The sequence below is a fragment of the Curcuma longa genome, chromosome 11 (genome assembly GCF_044706935.1).
Source record: "Curcuma longa cultivar G26 ecotype Majalengka, Jawa Barat chromosome 11, ITB_CL_G26_1.1, whole genome shotgun sequence".
Lineage (NCBI taxonomy): Eukaryota > Viridiplantae > Streptophyta > Magnoliopsida > Zingiberales > Zingiberaceae > Curcuma > Curcuma longa.
The window spans coordinates 23162044-23180590 of record NC_133871.1 but is presented as its reverse complement, the minus strand read 5'-3'; the positions used below and the strand labels follow the sequence as shown (position 1 = coordinate 23180590).

At 38.7% G+C, this 18547-nt stretch overlaps 4 protein-coding genes across 5 annotated transcripts; 3 read left to right on the top strand and 1 right to left on the bottom strand.

Moving 5' to 3' along the window:
- The first annotated feature begins 1209 nt into the window (after nucleotides 1–1209).
- LOC141838303 (oligouridylate-binding protein 1B-like) lies at nucleotides 1210–6756 on the top strand. 2 transcript variants are annotated; one of them, XM_074725746.1, is made up of 12 exons: nucleotides 1210–1563; nucleotides 2261–2322; nucleotides 2794–2896; nucleotides 3896–3972; nucleotides 4053–4114; nucleotides 4217–4304; nucleotides 4438–4513; nucleotides 4595–4625; nucleotides 4874–4993; nucleotides 5805–5887; nucleotides 6011–6184; nucleotides 6344–6756. In XM_074725746.1, the coding sequence occupies exons 1-12, from the start codon at nucleotides 1414–1416 to the stop codon at nucleotides 6623–6625; spliced, it is 1308 nt and encodes a 435-aa protein (XP_074581847.1). In that variant the 5' UTR covers nucleotides 1210–1413; the 3' UTR covers nucleotides 6626–6756. The 2 variants fall into 2 exon arrangements, with proteins under 2 accessions (XP_074581847.1, XP_074581845.1); XM_074725744.1 differs by having other exon boundaries at nucleotides 1211–1563; nucleotides 5802–5887.
- Nucleotides 6757–7314: 558 nt separating this feature from the next.
- On the top strand, nucleotides 7315–12841 carry LOC141836872 (beta-galactosidase 15-like). The gene is made up of 20 exons (XM_074724339.1): nucleotides 7315–7394; nucleotides 7472–7666; nucleotides 7768–7863; nucleotides 7952–8064; nucleotides 8141–8207; nucleotides 8289–8381; nucleotides 8705–8848; nucleotides 9163–9251; nucleotides 9325–9430; nucleotides 9523–9610; nucleotides 9967–10085; nucleotides 10163–10324; nucleotides 10465–10643; nucleotides 10799–10902; nucleotides 11136–11245; nucleotides 11399–11512; nucleotides 11604–11711; nucleotides 11841–12049; nucleotides 12284–12560; nucleotides 12638–12841. The coding sequence occupies exons 2-20, from the start codon at nucleotides 7484–7486 to the stop codon at nucleotides 12743–12745; spliced, it is 2469 nt and encodes an 822-aa protein (XP_074580440.1). The 5' UTR covers nucleotides 7315–7394; nucleotides 7472–7483; the 3' UTR covers nucleotides 12746–12841.
- Nucleotides 12842–13321: 480 nt separating this feature from the next.
- Nucleotides 13322–15425, top strand: LOC141836874 (3-ketoacyl-CoA synthase 10-like). The gene is made up of 2 exons (XM_074724342.1): nucleotides 13322–14578; nucleotides 14688–15425. The coding sequence occupies exons 1-2, from the start codon at nucleotides 13518–13520 to the stop codon at nucleotides 15238–15240; spliced, it is 1614 nt and encodes a 537-aa protein (XP_074580443.1). The 5' UTR covers nucleotides 13322–13517; the 3' UTR covers nucleotides 15241–15425.
- On the bottom strand, nucleotides 15400–17305 carry LOC141836875 (pirin-like protein). The gene is given in 8 exon segments (XM_074724343.1): nucleotides 15400–15997; nucleotides 16131–16234; nucleotides 16324–16386; nucleotides 16473–16501; nucleotides 16589–16627; nucleotides 16708–16757; nucleotides 16852–17101; nucleotides 17104–17305. Coding segments are annotated over 8 exon segments (1224 nt in total). The 3' UTR covers nucleotides 15400–15510.
- Nucleotides 17306–18547: the final 1242 nt, after the last annotated feature.

Here is an 18547-nt window from a genome sequence, read left to right as displayed (position 1 = left end):
TAGTAACTACAACTTCATAGGTACTATAATATGCCCGATCAATTTAGGATTTAGATCAGAGATGAAAAATATCAAAGAATAATTGTATTATTTTATAAAAAGGTGGAACGTTTTTTCAATAAAAAATCAATATAGAATTAGGATGCATGATTGACAATTCAGTAAAAAAAAAGTGCATTTTTTACTTTTGCTATTTTTATTTTAAATAGGAGAATATCCTTTTTTTTTAAATATTTTTTATTAGAAATGTTTTTATTAATCATCAAAATAATCTAAATTTATTTCTATTCTTAAAAGTATTCTTATTTGACGTTATTATATTAATTATGATTTATAACTTATTACAATAGGAATATTTTACTTTTAATAACATTAATAATAATATATTATAATAATTATAATTCATAATTTTTAATTAATATTAATTATTAATTATAATTAATATAATATAGATATTTTATTTCTAATCGATTAATATTATATTATAATTATAATACTGTCAAAAATAAAAATAATTGAAATACAATGGAATATCATTTTAAGGATGTCTATTTAATTTTTATTATTTTTTAAAGGATTTTAATAGTAGGAATATCTATTTAATTGTCACCTATTGAATAGGGTTGTAAAATTCAAATAAATTGAATTTTCAATCTAATTGAATTGACTGAATTTTTAAATAAAAATCAAATAAATTGAACCAATAAAATATCGATTAATTCGATCAAAATTAAATTAATCAAATAATTAAAATTTTTAAATATTATGGAAAGATTTATTAATTTATTGGATATTGATTATTTTTTATTTTAATTAATTTGATTTAATTAAATAAGAAATTTTAAAATCAAAATTAAACTAAATTAATTATTTTTTTTAAAAAATAAAATTTTAAAATAATTAAATTAAAATTTTAAATCCGACCATTTAATTTATTAGAATTTAATTAAATTTTTACACCTTCAAGTATATTATGTAAATTTTTTGTTAGTTAATAAAAAAAAAGCCTAAAGAAAAGTTTTATCAGTTATAATTATCTATTTTATGATTATCGGGTAAAAGTATACCCTCGAAGACCTAATTATCTAATTAATAATGGCCGCTCTCATTCACGCGCGTAAGTTTTCGATATATGCAAACATTTTAGATGTAATTTTAATTTTAAAATTCAATGTACCAAAATACAAAACAGATGATCAGCAAACCACGTGATGGGTTAAATTTGCAGATAGGGTACCAAGGCAGCCTGTTCTTTTCACCTATCGCGTCTCCCTTTCCCGATCGAACCTCGCATCGCCTCTCTCCTTCGTCTCCTTTTGTGTCTCTGCTGATCACGCTCTCCCTCTTCTCTGCCTGGATTCACTCGGTCTCGAGTCAGGCGGGTGCCTTAGAACATCGCTAGGGCGAGGAACGATGCAGCAGCAGCAGAGGCTCAAACAGCAGCAGGCTCTGATGCAGCAGGCCCTCCTTCTGCAGCAGCAGCAAGCACCAGCAGCAGCAGCAGCACAGCAGCAGCAGCAGCAATCGCTCTATCCCCATCCCGGTCTCTTGGCTGCCCCTCAGGTTTCCATTCCATTTCTTGCCTTCAGATCGTTTTCTCCGATCGATCTTTATTATTATTTTACTTTCAAAATTTCTTCTTTGCTATATGAACTGTCTTTTTTGGGTATGTTCGCTATTTTCTGGTGGTTGTTACTTGCCGAGTTTTCTCTAGGGTTGACTGTTAGGGTTTTTGTTAATTTTTTTTCAGCTAGGGATTCCTTCAGTTCAATTCAACGGGGTCTTTGTTGCATGCTCGTATGTTATATATATCATTTTGTTTTTGTTCTTTAGGATTTCTTGAGTACCGTCCTACCTCTATGCTTGGTATTTTCTGCTTTCCTTTGACATTTAGATTTCTTCGAGATAATTTGTCATCATAAATTTAAGGGATTTTTATCTTGTAATTTCTTAAACATATGTTTTCTCTATATATTCGGAATGTTGTTCCAATGCCAAAATAGCAGCACTAGCAACAGGATGCTAATCTGTTGGAAAATAATACTAGTTACTCTTTCACCGTCCACCAGCTTCTATACTTGAATTCTTCTTTTATATGCTTATGTACATTTTTTTATAAAAAAATCGGCTTATAGAGTGTAATGGTTTGTGCAAATCCTTGACGTGACTAGTGCTTGTAAGTTTTAGGCTGTTTCCCACTTTATTTTTGGGGGTGTTATTTTTGTCCTTTTTTCTGTGTATTTACTTTTCTATTTTGCAGATAGAGCCAATCCTAAGTGGAAATCTTCCTCCTGGATTTGATCCAAGCACATGTCGCAGTGTGTGAGTCTTGTTAGGATTTTTTTTTTCTTTTTTCTATAATTTTAGTGCATATGCAACCTTTTTGTATAATACACCTATATTCTAGGTTGGGCATGAGCGGGGTATCCTCTTTTGGTTCTTCATTATTTATTTATTTATTTTTGTCTCTACAAGTTGTTATGCAGTTTGCTAATTTACATAATTCTCTTGGCATTGGCCTTCTCTGTACATTGATCTTGTATTCTTGTTGACGTTGAGATTGGTTTGCCATTGAGTTTGTTTCATGAAGTTGTTAAAGGAACTTAATAATTTTTGTTTACCTTGTAAATATATAATTATTTTAATGCCTTTTTTTAGTTAAATTATGGAGTCCCTGAATCTTGACAACTGTGATTCTAAGGATGTTGGTTGACAAGAAAGATATTGGCTTTTCTTTATGATTCTGTACCTGATTCTTCTTCCTTATCTCTCATTTCTTTATGAATAATACAGGTATGTAGGTAATGTTCATCTTCAAGTTACAGAAGCTCTTCTTCAAGAGGTTTTTCAAAGTGCTGGTCTAGTTGAAGGATGTAAGCTCATTAGAAAAGAAAAGGTTTGTTATTCCTTCTATTTCATCATGTATTCTTCCTTGAGAATTGTATTTTGTCTATATTTTGTTGGGAAATTTGGTATTCCTATTCATTTTTACAGATAGCCAGCACCTTGTTTCATGTTTAAACGAGGCACTTGCATATTTATAGTGATATCCAATTATACATTAACTTTAACTGGTCCAAGTATATAAAAACTGATCCATGTTTAAGGCTTCTTTTTCAATTTTTCTTAGATATTTGATTTCCTTGGGTCGTGGTATAGATCGGAATAGAATAGAATGGGGATGTCTCATTTCACCCATGTTTTAGTGTTCTTATAATGGAAGGAATTCAGGGGGAAAAAACTAAGACATAGCAATCTTTAAGCAAAGGTATTTCCTTGGGGATGCCTGATTTCCTTTGGTTATAACATACTTCTTATATGTTTTAGTGTTCCTGGGGATGTCTTATTTCCATGGGTCATAACATACTTTTCTATTTGTTTTAGGTTCACTTGAGTACTTCGCCAATTTTTCTTAGTGATTCCACAAATCATTTTGGCAAATCATGCTTGTTGGTTGTTAGCCATGTTACACTCATAACTTTTCTTGCAGGCGGCAGGCCAACAATTCAAGAAATGCATTTTGATCAAGTTGACAATCAGAAATAGGGGCATTGAGTTTAATATGTCTGATGATGATTCCTATCACATTCCTAGGTCTAACCTATATGACACTTGGGGAATGAACCAAGTTATTTTCTAAACATCATGTTATACAATTAAGTATTAAGAAATGTTTTTAGAAGATTTTTTGGTAAACTTTAAGTATGTTGTTTAATTTTAATCTGCATCAACCATCAGTAATAGGCACAATGATATGTTTGGTAGTAAGTGGTGGTCCCTATATTATGTATTGTATTATGGTACTAGTTGCTGACGTTTAATTCCTTGTTTCTTTGGATTGATTCTTGACTTGGATATGTTCATTGTCTTTTCCCCCCTTTTTTGGTCTTTGCAGTCGTCATTTGGTTTTGTTGATTACTTTGATCGCCGATCAGCTGCACTTGCAATTGTAATGCTGAATGGAAGACAACTGTATGTTTGATAAGACAATTTTGATATCTTGTATATGTATTTATCCAGTGTTTTCATAGTTGCATCATTTATATTTGCAGATTTGGTCAATCTATCAAGGTTAATTGGGCATATGCTAGTGGGCAAAGGGAGGATACATCTGGTTGAGTATTTTTGTTTATTTCATTTATTAAATTTGTGTTGCAATTCAGATTCGCACATATCAAATTGTTTGGTGAGTATTTTACATTTTGACAATGTTTAGGGCACTACAATATCTTCGTTGGTGATCTTAGCCCTGAGGTTACAGATGCTACTTTGTATGCATGCTTTTCCGTGTATCCAAGCTGCTCGTAAGTATTCACAAAGGGTGCCTATTTTTGTTGTTATTCTGTGTTCTTTTATGACTTACTATACATTTCCCGAATGTTTACAAAAGTTGTTTTTACTTCTTTTATATTACATTGAATTGTTTTTTTGTTGTAGAGATGCAAGAGTCATGTGGGACCAAAAAACTGGGCGGTCAAGGGGTTTTGGTTTTGTTTCTTTCCGGAATCAACAGGTAAGTGTATCAATTGATATATTATTTTGGAGTTACATAATTTGCTGACTCTTCCTCTTTTTCTTCAACTAAAATTGTCAGGATGCTCAAAGTGCCATAAATGATTTAACTGGTGAGTTACTTATGCCTATTTTTATTATCTGTTTTAATGGACTACCAATCAACTTGCTCAGGCTGCTAGCGCAATGTTTTTATTGCATACACTGAAATTAATGTGAAAATCTTGTTAATGTGTCTTTTAAAAAAATCAAAATAAGAAAAAAGTGATATAATCTAACTTGTGATGCTTTTCTGCCTTCTTAAGTTGTAATTTTAAAGTTCTGAAGTTGACAAAAATAATTCTAATCCGACATTATGCAGGCAAGTGGCTTGGCAGCCGTCAAATTCGTTGTAACTGGGCTACCAAGGGAGCTAATACTGGCGAAGATAAAACAAGTTCCGATTCAAAGAGTGTGGTGGAATTAACTACAGGATCTGCAGGTGAGTAGCACCTTGAACTGTTATGCGGTAGTGAGAAATATTTTTGTTTTGTATATGGAATAGTTTAACTTGTGCATTAAAGATGTTCTAATTTTACTTGTGCAATATATGGAATAGCACTCTATATTGTTTTAATTCTTGATTACTCATCTAGTAAATTAATTTTGTGTATAAGTTTTCTAAAACCTTCAGCATAGTTTGCTATTCATTTGTTTGTAACATAGAGTTTAATGCATAAGCTCCTCAAATAGTTTAATATTTCCCTTGTCATATTGAAAGAGAATAAGTAGAAAGTGGGGTTGAGAATGTGAGCGATTTGTTATATTGGTCATTACTTTTGATTGAAGTTGATTAAAGCTCATTAGCATTTTAGCTGGCTTAACATTTTTTTAGTTAGATCTATCATGTACTTTTTTTGGATTTTCAAATCTAATGATTTTGATCATTTCAAATTTATGACAACACTTTGATCTTAGTGTTAAATCTATCATCCGTTGGATTCTCACCCAGGCAGCGGTTTAAGCTGTAGGCCTGATGCTGATGTGGCCAACTTCCAGATCACTCGCACAATCTACATCACCTGCCAATTAAAAGCAAACTTAAAAGTTGTGATTAGTTGAAAAAGAAAGGAACACATTCTATGCACCTGTTCCTTAAGAATGATAGATTTGTTGTAAACGTTGTGATCGTTACGAAAACTTTTTTTTTTTTTCACATTGTGATAGATTTCAAAATCCATGCAAGATGCGTGATAAATTTAATATTTAACCCTTTCATCTATTACTGCTAAAATTCTCTTATTTTGTAGAAGAAGTCCATGATAATACAAATGAGGATGGTCCAGAGAATAATCCACAGTACACCACTGTCTATGTTGGTAATCTTTCTTATGAGGCAAGTGTCTCTTTGCTTTTGTTTTATGGCATTCTATCAATGAAGCATCTTCTGTCTTGTTTAGCAGATTTACACCATGCTATGCTTACGGAATTAAACTTTTTTGAGTTGTAACACCGGCAGGTTAGTCAACTAGATCTCCATCACCTGTTCCATTCTCTTGGCGCTGGAGTGATTGAAGAAGTTCGCGTACAACGTGACAAGGGGTTTGGTTTTGTGAGATACAGTAACCATTCTGAGGCTGCAATGGCTATCCAAACAGGAAATGGTCGAATGCTTGGTGGGAAGCCAATCAAGGTTGATACTACTGGCTTTGACCAGTGTAATTGTTGATATGTCTGTCAAAAATTACTTACATATGGCAGTGCCCATTGGAGGCCATTCTTGTTTATATTTTGTTGCATCATTTTAGATAGAGACGACTATTCTTATCAAATTTCTTTGTCTATGTTGTAGTGTTCTTGGGGTAGCAAGCCCACTCCTCCCGGGACAGCCTCCACGCCACTTCCACCCCCAGCTGCTGTGACATTCCCTGGAATCTCTGCGACTGATCTCTTAGGTTACGAGCGCTCATTGGCATTGGGCAAGATCGGTGCCAGCCAGCAGGCAATGATGCATGCCCAAGCTCAGCATGCTCTCAAGCAAGCTGCCATGGGAATGGGTGCCGGTGCTAGTCAAGCTATTTATGATGGTGGCTACCAAAATGTGAATGCAACTCAGCAGCTCATGTTTTTCTAAGCTATCAATCACATTCAGAGTTTCAGACTCTCAACAATTCTTCATCCAACTTTTATGTTTTGTTCTTCTCTTGTTTATACTTAATTTTCAGCTATGTTTTAATTGGGTTGTGCTGCTCTTCTACCTTTAAATATTGTATTTATGTAATTGATAACTATTTAGGGTTTGCTAATACTTCTCAAGGAACTTTATGCTATTTTATTCTTGTATTTTTCTATTTGAAAAACACGTTCGACACGCGTACCTTTTAGATCAAAGTGATGTCAGCTCGCACCTTTTAGATCGTAAACTGATTTATAAAATAGGTTATTGTCATAGAAATAACACAAAATATTTTTATTCTAAATTATAAACTGGAACATTCAGATTATTATTATTATTATTTTCATTAGTTTATAGTTGAAAATTGGTATGAAGGAGTTAGTAAATCATCGTCACTGAACTGATTACCAACTCAGTTATGTCCGCTGGGCAATCATTCACGTTGTTTACCTGAGAGAAGCTCAGGAAAAATGGATGGATATTTTTGTAATTTTTCATCCTGCGATTTTGTAGTTGGATCGATGATTCGTTTGCAATGGAAAAATGGCCGTAAAGATTATCGGAGAATATGCAGCATGCATGCAGTAAATAGATCTTACTATTATAGGAAATCTGTTGCTATTTTTGTCGGCGTAGTTCCGATTCGTCGGGCGTTCCGTTAGATTCGGGCGGCATTGCCGAGACGAGACGCGCGCGACTGGTTCCCGTCATGCAAATTCGATGACCGGTAACCCGCGCATTTCTGCTTCCCCACCTCGGCCATCGCCTTCTTTAAATCCGCCCTCCGTCCGTTGTTTGATTCAGGCAACATCTCTGATGATGGAGATCTCCTCACATTCTTCCGTACCCTTCTGCTTCCTCGTTTCTCTGCTCTTCTTCTGCCTCTGCTCATCGGCGGCGGCCGCCAACGTCACCTACGATGGAAGAGCAATCATCATCGACGGCCAAAGGAAGCTTCTCGTCTCTGGCTCGATCCACTATCCGCGCAGCACTGCTCAAGTAGGCCATTCCCTCTCTCTCTCTCTCTTCCACACCTGCAGAACAGTGACTGCGTCGTCATTGTTGGTCATGATTTTTCTCTGTTTTTGGTGATGATCCAGATGTGGCCTGACCTGGTGAAGAAAGCCAAAGAAGGTGGACTCGATGCCATCGACACCTACATCTTTTGGGACGTCCATGAGCCACGCAAAGGACAGGTCTGCTAATTCTCAATTACTTTCGCTGCAATATCGCAATCTGACGAGACTGATCATTAATCCCTCCCTCGATGAAACTCCTGAGCAGTATAATTTCGATGGCGATCTCGACTTCATCAAGTTCATCAAGATTGTCCAAGCTGCAGGACTCTACGTTGTTCTCAGGATAGGGCCATATGTCTGTGCCGAGTGGAATTATGGGTAACGACCATTCATCTTTTCACTTTGTATCTCACCATTCTGGAATTCATTTCTTTGCTCCCTGTTTCTTTTTCAGAGCTTTTCCCGTGTGGCTACATCAGATTCCAGGAATTGAACTAAGAACTAATAATGACATCTACAAGGTACGTTCGTAGCTTTTTGATCAACTTATCCATTCAACACTCATAACCAGCAAAGTTTGCATTTCAACTTCATAATTGCAGGCTGAAATGCAAAAGTTTACGACTCTGATAGTCGACATGGTCAAGAAGGAAAATCTATTAGCATCTCAAGGAGGACCCATCATTCTTACTCAGGTAATTAATATCATCAGTAACAAGCTAGAAAATGCTGAAATACTAGTTGAGATTGAGAAAAACCCGAGTTGATAAAAGCAAAATTAGGAGAATGAATATGTGCATCCTCTCCCTCCTGTTTCGGAAGTCGAGCAGTAGCACAAAGTTGCACATTGTTTAGTTTTTAAGATCATAAAGGTAGAAGGTGCAGAAATTGTCAGTCCTGAGGAATCATATTCCATGTACTAACAGTAGAGCATTGTTTAGTTTCTGTTCATCTGTTTCCTTTGGCTTTCCTCTGCAACTAAATTGATAGAATACACATCAAAATTCCTATTTGTCAGATTGAGAACGAGTACGGGAACTTCATTGACAAGTATGGAGATGCAGGTAAACAATACCTCCAATGGTGTGTGAATATGGCAGTATCACTCAATGTAGGTGTCCCATGGATCATGTGCCAACAAGCAGATGCTCCACCTCCTACGGTAAAGTCGACTAACCTAAATCAATTTATTTTAATGGCCATGTTACTTTTAACAAGTTCTTGTAGATCGAATTCAATCAAGATCACAAATTACATAAACAGTTCATAAAATACCATCACTTGAAGTTATCTAAACTTGCATTCTTGTGGTCATATCCAACTATATGTTAGATGCATCACCTTTCGATTTGAATAAACATGAAATAGAAAATAAATGTTAATATGTTGCAACCAAATTAGCAAGATTGAGACAACACAACAAATTAAACATATTTTTACCAAGCTCCTTTGGGATCTTTTTCTTCTTCTTGGCAGATAAATACTTGCAATGGATTCTACTGTCACAAGTTCGTGCCAAATCGCGAAGGTAGTCCCAAGATGTGGACAGAAAATTGGACAGGATGGTGAGTATGATTCTCCACCTAATTACTTCATTTACTTAACAAACGCCACAACGATTTTTATCTGGATATCTAGGTTCCAAGCTTGGGGAGACGCTCAACCACATAGACCTGCTGAGGATGTAGCTTATGCAGTGGCTTACTTCTTTGCTTCTGGAGGCACTTATCAAAATTATTATATGGTGAAGAAAATAATCTTAAAAATGATTACCTTTTTGGATGTCTAGTAGCTCATACCTTGTGCTACTCTAATCATTCTATTTCCTTGTTTCAGTATCATGGAGGAACAAACTTTGGTCGAACTTCAGGAGGTCCTTTCCTAGTAACATCATATGATTATGATGCTCCTTTGGATGAATACGGTACTACAAGAACCTACTCTTGATAGAAAAAATAGTTCAGTATCCAGTTATAGAATTTAAATGTAGATTGAACCAAAAGCTACCATATCTAATGTCTTATGATATAACTACTAAAGAAATCATTTGTCTTAAAAACAAGCGCCCTTAAAAAGTTTTGATATGATATTTGCAAATTCAAATTATTCATATCGGAAAATTTAGATGTTTTTTTTTGTCACCAAAACAAGCACCCTTAAAAGTTTCAAAAAGACAAACCTATTCATATGAAACACATTTATGCTTTAAAGATCCTTTCATGGGGGTTTCACCAAAGATTAATCAAAGGAAATACTAAGACTTTTTCCTCATAAATGAAGGTAACATAAAGCAACCCAAATGGGGGCACTTGAAGAAACTGCATAGTGCCATCAGACTGATGGAGAAGGCTCTCACATATGGTGACCTGAATACTACAAATATAGGAAATGGAGTAGCGGTTTGTCATACTGATACCTTTCTTCTAGCTATCAATGTGCACGATACGAAAGTCACAATGTATTGTTGCCTTTTCAGGTGATGAAATACTCAGCAGAAGATACTTCTGGCTGCTTCTTGGTGAATGTTAATGGGACAAATGATGTGAATGTGACATACAATGGCAATGAATATTTCGTGCCTGGTAGGTCCATCAGTGTCCTCCCTGATTGTGTACAGGAAGCTTACAACACTGCCAAGGTATAATGTTCTACATCTTTTAGAAGGATGAAACAAGTAAACCATTATAATCATGAGAATCATTTCGTAGAATTAAATAAATTTGATTATTTGAATATGAGAAGTCGACCATAAGTTTCCAAATTATCTTATGCTTGCAGGTAACAACACAAACCACTTTGATGATTAACAAGCCTGCAAGCTCCAATTTTAGTTGGCAGTGGCATCCCGAGAAGATCAAAGACACCCTTAAAGGGAAGGGCTCATTCTCTAATAACTCGCTCTTGGAGCAGATAATGACAACTGGTGATACGAGCGACTACTTGTGGTACATGACTAGGTACTATTGCATAATCTCATGAATTGCAAAACAGTAATTACTAGTTAAGTCTATTTTGTTTGTGATTTTATCGTTATGCTACAAGGTCGAGTACTTTCGAACCATGGTTTTGATCAATGATCTAATATAGGCCTCAACGTCTAATGTTATTACAGTGTAACTCTCAATCAATCCGATCCCCTGTGGAATGACACAATGAACCTGCGAGTTCAAACCAAAGGCCACATTCTTCATGCTTATGTTAACAAGCACCTTATAGGTAATTTTTCATTCCCTATCAGTGCCTTATCACTTGTATAAAACAAACTAGGTTTTGGTTCCAATAGTTCAAATACAAAGGAAGTGAAAGAAAAATAAGGCTACCAATATAACTAGTTTCCTATAGACTTTGTCTTCTCATATGTTCTTGGACTTGTTATGTACTTATGTTCGACTATGTACAATTTAGAGTTTGATATATTGCAAATTATCTAACAAACCTTGTCGAAACAGGATCACAATTCGCTACAAAAGGAAATTACAAGTTTGTCTTTGAGCAGGCAGCTAAATTCCAAGTTGGAGTTAATTTCATAACATTGCTCAGTGCTACTGATGGCCTTGCGGTTTGTAATCAATTTAAATCTTTTATCAAACTTTATATGCCACACTAAGACTTGACTTGATAATTGGTAATTTGAGTGTAAGGTATAAAGATTTGAAGGGGTTTCAGATTAGAACATCTTGACTGACAATATCATTCCTGTGGAAATGTTCAGAACTATGGAGCATTTTACGACATGCAAAGGGCAGGAATTGATGGTGGTCCAGTCAAAATCATTGGAAATGGAAACAATTCCCTAGACTTATCGAATAACACCTGGTCATACAAGGTAACTTTAAGTACTTAGTTCAGATATTTCTGTAAAATGTTTTGGTTATCAGATCTTAGTGAAGATCTTATGATGGCACAATTTGTTTAAGGTGGGACTAAATGGAGAAAGGAGTCAAATTTACTCGCCGTCATCACACCACAGTGCTAAGTGGAAATCTGATACACTTCCAACCAATCAGCCGATGACTTGGTATAAGGTAATGAAGTTTGAGACTCAATGAGTCATTGAAAATTTTCTATCATTCAAATTACCAAATATTTTTAGCTTGATTGAACACATATAACTAATTGCAATTTGTTGTCTTAACCAAAAAAAAACATTTTAGACTACATTTGAGGTTCCAACGGGCGATGGTGGTCTGGTGTTGGATTTGGAAGGAATGTCGAAAGGGGAAGCATGGGTGAATGGCAAGAGCATTGGCCGTTACTGGCTAAGTTTCATTGCTGGCAATAATGGATGTGGACCTTGCGATCATCGACAACAATATAATTCAGACAATTGTAGAACTGGTTGCGGAAAGCCTTCTCAGAGATGGTAAGCTTCTCATACCCTAAATCATGAAGTGCTTTATGATGACCACAAAGTTTCTCATACACTTATTGTCTGATACTGTTAGTATTGCAATGCCATTGACCAAAATCGAATAACACAAGAACAATTCTGTCATTTTAAGAAAGTGTGAGCAGAAATGGCTCAAATTATGTAATGAAATAAACTTTCCTTTCTCATAGTTACTGAAAACTAACCTCTGATCTGGTCTTGCAACAGGTACCATGTTCCAAGATCCTACACTACCCAAGGGCCGAATACGCTGGTCTTGTTTGAAGAAGTTGGTGGAGATGTTTCTCAAGTAAATCTTCAGACAGTGGCTGTTGGAACTGTTTGTGCTAATGTTCTCGAGGGAAGCACTCTTGAACTATCTTGCCAAGGAGAAGGAAGCTTCAGTGAAATCCAATTCGCGAGCTTCGGAAACCCTCAAGGATCATGCGGTTCATTTACAAAAGGCTCTTGCGATGCTCCTGGTGCATTAGATGTGGTTAAGAAGGTAAACTAAGTTCAAAAACAAAGAATGCACATCAAATTTAACAAGTAGTTTGGCTTATCTTGTTTTTCTTATTTCAGGCATGCATTGGGCAATCTCAATGCTCGATCAACGTGGCCGAAAGCGTATTCAGTTCGAGTGGATGCAGCGAACCAAGGAAGAGTTTGGCAGTTCAGGCAGTTTGTTGATCAGATCATGCTGTGTTAGCTGAGCCTTCAGCCTTTCTTTCAACAAAAATAATGTCCTGATACACACAACAACCATCTATGTTCTTTGTTCTTTGTTCTTTGTTCTTTGAATGTACTCCAGAATTTGTTAATGAAATATCTTATTCATCCTGGTCAAAAAATCAAATATCATATGACAGATTCAAACAATTGGAACATATACATGAAAACTTCCTATCAAACAGAGGAATCCAGTTGACCAAACTCTGAAACCATCATCGACCTTCATGGCCCGTCGCGTTGACTTTGTTTACTGTATATGAATTAAAGCACTTTATTGGTAGTCGATGGAGAAGGTGGTAGCTGAACTGCCCAATGCCCTCGGCATTCTGCAGGAGGAGTATCCAAATCACATTAAAAACACATTTATATCCAATTAAAGGGAGTTTTCACAGAATTGGCGAACTGTTTAAATCCTTGATATTTGATCAGAAATCCTCCAGATGTATGGGCAATCGATAGCATGCATCAAACTCATTAATTAATGCAATCAATGGGGTTTCCCCCATTGAACTCCATGGTTGGAGAATTGAAGGTGGTTCCAACTTCCAACTACAATCTCTTTGGGTTGGCATGCACATTAACTGTTCTTCACCCACCTCAATCTCCTTTTGAATCGATATCCAAGTCCCCTCGCCACTCAGCCACACAGCTATAGATAGATGAAGCTCTCAGCTCGATCGTACAGAGAATTTGTTAATTAAGCTGATTGCTTAGCTAGAAGAGAACGATAATGGAGATCAGCAACAGAGGAACAGGGGAGCCGGCGTTGCTCTCCACGGAGATCGTGAACCGAGGAGTGGAGGCGTTGGGGCCCGACGCGGGCTCGCCGACGTTCTCCGTCAGGGTGCGGCGTCGCTTGCCGGACTTCCTGCAATCGGTGAACATTAAGTACGTGAAGCTGGGCTACCACTACCTTGTCAGTCACGCCCTGTACCTGGCCACCCTCCCGCTCTTCGTCGTCGTCTTCGGCGCCGAGTTCGTGAGCTTGACCACCGCGGAGCTGTGGCGGAGGCTGTGGGCGGAGACCGGCTACGACCTCGCCAGCGTTCTCACGTTCGTGGCGGTGCTGGCCTTCACCGCCGCCGTCTACGTCTTGTCCAAGCCCCGGCCCGTCTACCTCATCGACTTCGCCTGCTACCGTCCTTCCGACGACCTCAAGGTGTCGAAGGCGGAATTCATCGAGCTGGCGCGGAAGTCGGGGAAGTTCGACGAGGACAGCCTTTCTTTCCAGTCCCGGATCCTGAAGAACTCCGGCATCGGCGACGAGAGCTACGTGCCCAAGTGCGTGTTTTCCCCCAAGGATACGAGCTGCGCCACCATGAAGGAGGGCCGCGCGGAGGCGTCCACGGCGATGTTCGCGGCGCTGGACGAGCTGTTCGACAAGTGCGGGGTGAGCCCCAAGGAGGTGGGCGTGCTGGTGGTGAACTGCAGCCTGTTCAACCCCACGCCGTCCCTGTCGGCCATGATCGTGAACCGCTACAAGATGCGGGGCAGCATCCAGAGCTACAACCTGGGAGGGATGGGGTGCAGCGCCGGGGTGATCGCGCTCGACCTCGCCCGCGACATGCTGCATGCCAGCTCCAGCACCTACGCCGTGGTGGTCAGCACCGAGGCGATCTCCTTCACTTGGTACCCCGGCCGCCGGCGCTCCATGCTCATCCCCAACTGCTTCTTCCGAATGGGCTGCTCAGCCGTGCTGCTCTCCAACCGCCGCCGCGATTTCCGCCGAGCCCACTACAGGCTCGAGCACATTGTCAGGACGCACAAGGGCGCCGACGATCGCAGTTTCAGGTCAATCTATATACTCTTGTTCATTATTTATCTCACAATTCGTCCAAGAACTGCAAATTGTTAATTGAACTTCAGCATATTCCTGAATTCATCTCCTAATCGATTGCAGGAGTGTGTATCAGGAGGAGGACGAGCAAGGAATGAAGGGTTTAGCCATTAGCCGTGATCTGATGGAGGTGGGCGGACAGGCGCTGAAGGCCAACATCACCACCCTCGGCCCCCTCTCGCTCCCCTTCTCCGAGCAGCTCCTCTTCTTCGCCGCCCTGATATACCGCCACCTGTCACCCAAGTCCGCCGCCCTCGCGAAGCCCTACATCCCCGACTACAAGCTGGCTTTCGAGCACTTCTGCCTGCACGCGGCGAGCAAGGCGGTGCTGGACGCGCTGCAGAAAAACCTGGAGCTGGAGGACCGCCACATGGAGGCCTCCCGCGCCGCCCTCCACCGTTTCGGCAACACCTCCAGCAGCAGCATCTGGTACCAGCTGGCGTACCTGGAGGCCCAGGGCCGCGTCCGCGCCGGCGACCGCGTCTGGCAGATCGCCTTCGGCTCCGGCTTCAAGTGCAACAGCGCCGTCTGGAAGGCCCTGCGCCGCGTCCGCCGCCCCACCCGCAGTCCCTGGCTCGACTGCCTCCACCGCTACCCCGCCGTCCTCCGCGCTTAATCATTCACCTCCGCCGTCGAGTTCCAACTACGATACGACATGCTCTAGTAATATACGATCGTCTCTAAACCAGCAAGAACAGAGACAAAAATAGAAAGAAAGATAATAACCATATATGAATTGTATCATTTGTATGGCAAAGTTGTATTAATTAAAATCTATTAAGATTTGTATTTCTATTTTTATTGATATGAAGTGAATGGAAGCAAACGTATTACAAAGCAAGAACATGAACAGATTGAACGATGAGAGGTAAACGATGCTTTTGATCTATTGCTGAGATTTCCACTGGCGAGCCCTCTCGAAGCCATTCCTTCCGTACTGGTAATCGCGGAAGGCCTGCTGGATCTCTGCCTGCGTGTTCATCACGAACGGGCCGTGCTGCACCACGGGCTCCTTCAGCGGCTGCCCTCCGATCAGAACAAACCTTAGCGGCCGCTCCGATCGGTTCCACACGCTCAGGCCGTCGCCGTCGCCGAGCACCAGCACGTGGTGGCTCGCCGCAGGGGCTGCGCGCGGATCGCCGAAGAGGCCCTCGCCCTCGATGATGTAGACGAAGGCGTTCCACGACTCGGGGATGCGCTGGTGGACTTCCGCGCCGGGCTGCAAAGTGAAATCGAGAAACATCGTCGGCGTTTGGGTGTATACCGGCGAGCGTACACCGAAGGATTCGCCGGCGATGATGTGGACGTCGACGCCGTCCTTCTCCACCCTGCTTATTTCTTGGCTTTGCAATTCTTGGTATCTCGGCTCCATCCTAGGTAGCAGGAATGGTAAACCCTAGTTATTCCCTTGAGATCTATGATTCTTTATCGGAAAGATAACAAGAGGTCATTTTTTTTTATTGCTCAATTTTGATCGGTTCCGTTCGGGGAAAGTGGGAAACGTACATTTTGTCTTTGGAAGAGAGATTGATCCATAACTGCAATCCTTGGTTTTCGCCGTCGGCAGCCGGCATCTCTGAGTGCACGATCCCTCTTCCTGCAGTCATCCACTAGAGTTCGGAGAAGACGAGCATTAGTTGGAACTCATGACCTAATAACTCTGTAAACCCTAAATTCTTGAATCTGTTTCAGTAATCACCTGCAGATCTCCTGCCCTGATTGTGCCTTTGTGACCAGCGAAATCTTGGTGAGTGAAAGCTCCCTGCACGATGCAAGCCATAGGAAATCAGAATCACCGACGCAATCAACGATATACAAATTTGGGGGAAATCTTGTGTGAATTGCTACCTTCAGCATGTACGTCACTGTCTCAAAACCTGACAAAACGAAATTGAGGAGAAGAATTTAGATGTATCGATTGGAGAGAACTCATTGGCAATGAACAAGAGCAGAGTTTCACGAACCTCTGTGGGGATGATCCGGGAATCCAGCAGGAGCAGAAACTGCGAAAGAGGAATCTCTGAGAACCAGCAAAGGAACTAAAACTGGGCAAAATCGAAAGAATCATTCACAAATTTCAAACCTGTGAACTCGTCCAGCATCAAAAAGGGATCCAAGTTCCTCAATTCCGGCCTGGAGATCCACCAAATTTCAAAAAAAAAAAAAAAAAAACAACACATAAATCGCAGAAGCAGACAAGTAGGCGGATGAGGGATCAATCGCTGACCTTCCAATGCTTCTCCGGACGGTAGCACCGTCGCCGTCTTCTTGCGACTTGGCGAGGACCTTCTTCACCACCAGCCTGGGCTTCTCGAAGCTTGGGGCGCCGTGATCTGCCATGGAATTGAGATCGTGGAATACCAAAAGACAAGGAGGCAGAAGGCACAAGACGATGAGGACGACGACGAATGGCTTGATTGAGGCAGATCTGGAGCGGGGATTGAAATTTATAGCAGCGCAGGAGGAGCTTATCATGATCTAATGCGCACGCATTTGGCAGGTAAACCATTCATTTTATAGAACGGGCGTTGACGGCGGCAAGCAGCCTTATTCGTTCTCCTTCCAGATTCCACCAGATTGAACACGGCAGATACGTGAAGGATGATGCATCGTGTTTGTATTACGTCAGCCTTACGGAAGAATGACGGAAGCCCTCTGTTCATGCCACCTCGGAATGACATGAATCGTATTGGATAATTTTAATATATATTTTTCATTAATATAAATAATTAAGGGAGACACTTCACACTTCATTTTATTTTTTTATATCGAATATATTTTTATTTCAACGTTGTTATAATAGTTATGGTCTTATGGAGTAGTTGGTAACAGTGTTTAAAAATAAATAAATTCAATTTTATCAAATAAAAAAATTTCTATAGAATATTTTTATATTAAATTTTTTTAATCAATTTGATCAAAATTATTCAAATTTAATTAAAATTATTTTAATATAATCGAATTTCTTGTAAAATTAATTAGCTATTATATTGTTGTAATAAATTGTTTAGGATGAATTTCATCATATTAAAACAATTTTAATGAAAATTTGTGTAATTTTAATAAATTGGTAAAGATTTTTTTTTATATAAAAATGCTCTTATATATAAAATTTTAAAATTAAATTAAATTAATTTTTTTTTACATAACTACTATACCAACAACATTGAAATAAGGATTAAAAAAATATGATGGAGCTCTTTTTTATTTATTTTTTTTTAAATGTCTTTTGAACTATTCTAGTAATTAGGGGTATTTTTTAAATTTTTGCCTAATAATCAATTATCAAAAGTATAAATTCAAAATTTATGTAAGTATATAATAGTAACAAATAGTGAGAACAATAAAATAATTAGTTGTAAATAATTTGTTATTCGAAAAGAAAGAATTATTAAAAAGATAATTCGTTATCCTAACAGTCTCATACGATATGAAAATAAATATTTATGATAAAATTACGGTGGAAAGAAAGAATCTCTTCAGCAAAAGATGGAATCCACCACCGCAGTGGCTTCACACGATCGTGATTTGTGAGATAAATCGAGAACATATTGGCATAATCAAAATAATTACATTGGAGTAATTAATAATTGAACTAGACTTTTGAATTTTTTAAATTTTAGGTTAATGTATTAACATTATTGAGTTGCTTGGACTGAGTCTAGTTAGCCCACCATTGGCTATGTAATATTCGGTCCTTATTTATTTTACTGTTACGTAACCAACTCAATTATGTCCCGGAACCAAAAAAAAAAAAATCTCAAAAATTTATGAGTGATGATTGAGTTAATATTTATGATAAACTTAGGTGTGTCGTTGGGCATTTTATATTTTTTGCTGCGTAGTTGATAATTTAGAGAGTCTGGGGTCCTTTTTGAAAATAATTTTGCACATAATTTAGTAAAAATAATTTCCTGTTTCTG